This window comes from Chinchilla lanigera, unplaced genomic scaffold, assembly GCF_000276665.1.
Source record: "Chinchilla lanigera isolate Chin_1 unplaced genomic scaffold, ChiLan1.0 scaffold00089, whole genome shotgun sequence".
NCBI classification, from domain to species: Eukaryota; Metazoa; Chordata; class Mammalia; order Rodentia; family Chinchillidae; genus Chinchilla; species Chinchilla lanigera.
In genome coordinates, this window is record NW_004955490.1 from 565,906 (window position 1) to 571,813 (window position 5,908).

Sequence of the window (5,908 nt, forward strand, 5' to 3'; positions counted from 1 at the left end):
TGAGACAGGGTCTCACTGAATTGCCCAGGCTGACCTTGAACTTGTAATCCACCTACCTCAGCCTCCCAGAGTTCTCGGATTATAGGGGTGGGGCACCAAATCCTGTAGTCAACTTAAATTTAGAAGAATTCAGAAATCTGGGGTTGGGGGATATAGTTTAGTGGTAGAGTGCTCGTGTACCATTTGTAAGACCTGGGTTCAATCCCTAATACTGTAAAAATGTAAAAAAATTAAATAAAATTTCATCTATCTGTGTCTTTTAAGTACTACTCTAGTAAGAAAATTCTTCAGAATTTAGACTCATGTGGTGCACACAAAGCCAGGCATTTAAGCTAGGGCTGCATGAGCGCTAGGCAAGTGTTCTACCAGCCAGCAACACCCCAGGCCCCATCCCCATAGTTTCAGGGAGGATTTGGAATGGATATCTGAATACATTTAGTTGTATCAAGTTAACATGCTAGAAATGCAGAGGTCAAAATCTGGGATTGCTCGAGAGGCAATAAGCAAGAGTTGGAGTCAAGTTACCTACGGGTACTAAAAGTACGAAGGTTGGCTGAGGCAAAAACTTAGGCTGAGTTAACAAGAATGTAACCACAGTAGCAATAGCACAAGAAAAAGTGCCTATTAGTGCTGTAATACAACAGTACAGAAGAGTTTAAGAATTGTTATGCTGGACAGAGCATGGAGAGCACATATCTGTAATCCCAGCACTTTGGGATGCTGATGCAACAGGGTGGAAACTTTGAGTCCAGCCCGGGCAACATATCAACATTATGTGACCCTGTTTCAAAGTAAAAAATAAGTGGGCTGGGATGTAGCTTAGTGCGAAGACCCCAGACTCAACCCATAGTACAAAAAAAAAAAAAAACTGCCACTGGTAACTCTTGGTCTACTCAGCTCAGTGTTCTTCTGGCAAAGCGAACCTACAACAAATGATAACAATCAAAGTATGGTAGGAACGTCATATAATTATTGCACATCATCCTCACTACAATCCTATGAGATCTCTGGCTTATAGATAAGGAATATGAGCGTTTGAGAGGGTGACTTATTTAGCATCTCACTTTTGTAGGTTTTGGAGCAGGGATTTTTCATTGAGATACATAGAACATAATATTGCTTATTGATATTAACACTTATAATTGGTTTGTAATAGTTTCTTTCCAGTAATCATCATTCATTTTTCCAAATACCTTTTGAGTTAATACCAACTTCAAAATTAATGAGGTTGTTTGGATTGGTTAAAGCAGTGCAAAGGGTTCTCCAAAAGATCAGAACCAAGGAAAGACAGCCTAAGGAGAATCAGAGATGTACTGTAACTGCAAGAAGGCCCCACGGAAGAACAGGGCTTTTTTTTTTTTTTTTCATTTATAAATACTTCACTGTATATATCTCCTAAAGAAAAGAAACTCTTAAGAATAACAATAGGGGCTAGGAATACAGATAAATTGTACAGTGCTTGTTCAGCATGTGTAAAGCTCTGGGTTCAATTTCCAGCACTGAAAAACAGATAGAGCAAAAATTACCATAAAACCATTATCACATCTAAACAAACAGCTCTTTAATGATACCAAAATAGCCATATTCACATTTCCTTGATTACCTTGTCTGAAATATAGCTTTCCAGGGCTGCTCAGATCTGAGTTAGAACTGGAGGTAACAAATCTATGTCTTCAAGTTACACCTTTCATCATGCTATGTTGAATTTTTCTTTGCTGTCTTTAAGTGACACCTTGAGCATATTCTATAGCTTCTTGGTCACTTTTTAGGAACAGGAATTTTTAGGAGAGACAGAAGAACAAGTTACCAGTGAGAAGAAGGTCTCCACTTTTCTAATCATTTTATATGCACTTCTCAGAGCCTTCCCTAGTTCAGGCCTGGTGTTGAGATCAGAGTGAAAAGAACTATATATCTTATTCCAGTTGTGGCTGCAAAGTAGTTGGGATAACCAATGGGATAAATTAATATGTGCTTTGGGTTTCTAATGCTTTTTTTGTGGTACTAGGAAATCCAACTTAGAGGCACTCTATTACTGAACTATAGCCTTAGCCCTTTTAAAATTTTATTTTGAGGAGAGTTCTTTCCAAATTGCTTAGGCTGGCCTTGGTCTGATCCTCCTGCCTCAGCCTCCTGAATAGTGGAATTACAAGTGTGTGCCCTTGTGTTTGACCTGATACATGTCTTGACTTGTCCTAGATCCTATATTAAAATACATCTTATGTTTGCTTTAGTCATAGATTGGAAAGAACATCTCATACTCGCCCTCTGATCTTACTCTTTAACGGAAGAATTTGTAGCTTTGGACATTCAACTGTGACTTTTCTACTCTATATTATTTATAACTGTTGGGGAACTACCAGGTTGTTTGGAATAAATTGACTTTAAATTGACCTGGAATTTCTGAAGTCTCTTTGAGTTCTTTTGAACAGAAATTACATTTGCAACTTGCAAGTGTTTTAATACAGAATGCATATTTTGTTCAAAATTTTCTTACAGTCTCATTGCTTTCCTTCTATAATTTTTGATATTATATCAGTCAGGGTTTACTAGAAAAACAGATATAACACAAAATATACAAATGTACAAGAAACTACAAATGTGGCTTACAATGGTCAGCCACAAAGCTGAATGAGGAAGCATACAAAGGGTGTTTGCATGCTGGAGATGAGAGAACCCAGTCCAAGGCCTGGCGCTTACTGCAGTGTTTGTGCAAGTTCGTATCAGGAGACTGATGGGTCTGCAACGGGGAGGGAACGCTGAAGAATCTACAAGGAAGGCTGGAGAGTCTACACCAGAAGGCTGGAGAGTCCCACGCGGAAGCTGAACAGTCTGTACCGGAAGCCAGGAGATGACCAACCTGAAGGTGAAGACTGGGGCTATTCTGACGAATCAGCAATCAGTCCCTCTTCATTTCCCTTTTATTGTGTGTGGCCTTCCCTCCCTGAGAGGGGTGGTCCTCTGTGTGCACACCATCTCCATGCCTTCCTCTTGCACAGGCTCAGGATAAATACAAAGTAAGGACCCTGGCTCCCTGGTGAGTCACATAATTAACCTTTTAAACTCAAATTGACACAATGAACAGCATACCAGAGTAATAAGGGCATGTTCTTTTCACCCCAAGATGCAGAACTGCTGAGTCACTTAGCCAAGCCTCTAGACTCCTCAAGTTGACACAGTGTATCAACCATGACAGATATATGTCACCTAGTCTTGATGATTTATCAACATTAATTATGTATATTTGGCTTGAATAATTCCAAATATTGGCCCTAATTTAACCAATCAGCAATGTATCATTTCAGGGATAATATTAAAGGGGTAATCACCATAAAATATCCTCTCATACAGACAGAAGAAAAGGATTTATGTAATATGTCAGATAGCTCTTTACTCACAATTATCAAGGAATTCACTTCTGACATTTTATGTTTTATTTTATTTTTTGAGAGAAAAGAGATTAACATTTATTAAGTACCTAATGTTATATCATACTAGTTACATGGAGAACACTTTCTTACACAGCGTAATTGCTCAATAAATGCTTATGAAATGAATGAATGCCAAATATTGTGCATATCACTTTAGATAGGTGACCTTATTTATACTTACAACAATCTTATATGAGGTATGTACTATTTTCCCTCATCTATAAAATATAAGAATAATAGTACCTATATTATAGGAATATTAAGAAGATCAAGTGATATAATATACTTAATATAATTAGAAGAGTTCCTGGCAAATAGTAAGTACTATTTAAACATTATTATTATTGAGTATTACTGTTATTTTCCAGTGTTACCTATGGACATTGAAGTACAGAAATTTTAAGTCATTTTTCCAAATATCACAGAGAAAGCTACAGGGCTGCAACAACTTTCTAAACTTCATGCCCTTTCTTCTAAATCTTTTAGTTCTTTTGACCTTGGCATCTTTGCTAAAGAGTTCTACAAAGTGTTATTGTGCCTGATTTTCATGCATATCTAGATTACTTTGTAGGCTTTCCATTTTTCTTCCTTAGACTGGCTTTCAATTCTTTCAAAGATTATTTTATTTCTTGCTTACACATGGCCTTTCTTCACTTAACAAGTATGCTGACTCTCAGGATGTCTTCTCACTGGCTAGTTATTATCTTTCTTATATTCGCAGTACTGAAGATTGAACCCATAACATCACTCATACTAGGCAAGTACTCTACTACTGAGCTACACCTTCAGCCCCTGGCTCATTATTAAAATATTTCCTTTTCACATATTTTCCCTAATAAATTAAATTTCTCTTTTTCTCCTCTTAAGAAGTTCTCAATGAGTACTTGATTTTGTATGAGATATAAAAGAGGTGAGCTATAAGGTACATTCCCTCCTCACACCAGTAGGTTTTAGTAATTTATTTTCACTTGCTAACTCGTTGTATAAAATGATTCTCACTTCTGCTCTTCTGTGGCTCATGAATATGGTGAATGGAATTTCTCACAGCATAATCATTTTAATTAACCAATATGGCCACAAAGCAATTTAGACAAGTTGCAATTTTTTCCAGTGTTCTTTCACAAAGTATAGTTTATGGCAAATAAATTTTTGTGTGCCAGTGATTTCCTTAAGAAAATTAGACTGTTGACACATTGCTCACGTTCAAAAAGATGTTGAAAAGATACATAGATAGGATATTGAAATTTATAATAAATGAATACACCCAGCCCTTCTGATATTTTTAAGTAACTTACTGAATATTAATGAAAGACTTGAACGAGTGTGACTAAGAGTGGAGCTCTGAGACGGGCAGAAGAGTGGTAGTCTAAAGAACTGGCTGATAAACCCGACTAAGTAGCTTGGGGTTGGATTTTGGAGGCCTTGAATGCCTGATAAAGGACTGTGAACTTCCATCTCTTTGTCCTCTACATCACATATGTTTTCAGGTATGAACAACTGAACTAAAATCCAAGACTGATTTCACACACTCAACATTAAATCTTCAGCATTTAATTTAAATCAAAACCTTTATTTCACAAGTAACCTTTAAGACTGACGATCAAAGCGTTTTTCATCATCCAATACTGACATGATGAAAAGAAACTGGAGATATATTCTGGAGCTCTTGGCACAGTTCAAAGAGTGATAGAACAGAATGTGGAGGACTCTTCCAAGTTTTGGAAGCCAGCAGTTTGGCTGAAACTCATGACACAGTCTAAGGAGAGGCTTCCTTGAAAACATCTAGTCTTTTCCTACTTTGGAATGCTAAACGACAGCAAAATTCATGTACGCCTAAAACTTGATACCGCACTAATTTCCCTTCCCAAGTGACTCCCCAGAGTTTCTCTCTGTTCCTGAGGCATTTGCAATAAGCTTCTCAGCAAGCTGCCTCACAGTTCTTCGAAAAGCTGTTTTTATATATTCTGAAACGAATTCCTTCCATATATTTGTTTTTGCTTTGCAGAACGAAAACGGCGAAACAAGAAGAGATTTGGGAACAATCGCCCAGACGACCTACCGTCAGCTTGGCGTCGCTTCGCAAGATTTTGGTACCCAAAGTAGTGGAACCGGGACTTCGCATCCTCCGTCTGGTCACTTTTTTTTTTTTTTTAAAGGAAATGTTGTACCCTTTCGAACAACGTCTCTTCCCAATTCAACACCTCCTCGCAGCCCGCCCACTGGTTCCTTCCCACCCACTACCTCGCCCCTCCACCCGCCCCCAGTCTGCGCATGCGCCCGAAGAACCCCTCCACTCGCGGCACCGGCGGAGAGTATTGTCGGGGGCTATTCTCTCTCCCAGGAACATGGCGGCGAGTCAGGGAGGTGGTGGTAACAGTGGGGGCGGCGGTTGCGGTGGAGGTGGAAGTAGCGGCGGCGGCGGCGGCGCTGCCGGAGGAGGAGGAGGCGGCGGGGCCGGAGCGGGAGGCGGCGGCGGCGGC

The 5,908-nt window shown here is 39.2% G+C and overlaps 1 protein-coding gene across 1 annotated transcript in view; it reads left to right on the forward strand.

The window, feature by feature from the left end:
* Positions 1-3,620: 3,620 nt before the first annotated feature.
* The window catches only part of Lrch2 (leucine-rich repeats and calponin homology (CH) domain containing 2), a gene marked incomplete in the record, with an annotated part of 109,101 nt that continues 106,813 nt past the window's right edge, over positions 3,621-5,908 (forward strand). Inside the window, 2 exon segments of the mRNA XM_013504515.1 lie at positions 3,621-3,625; positions 5,434-5,906. Coding sequence (XP_013359969.1) covers positions 3,621-3,625; positions 5,434-5,906 — 478 coding nt within the window.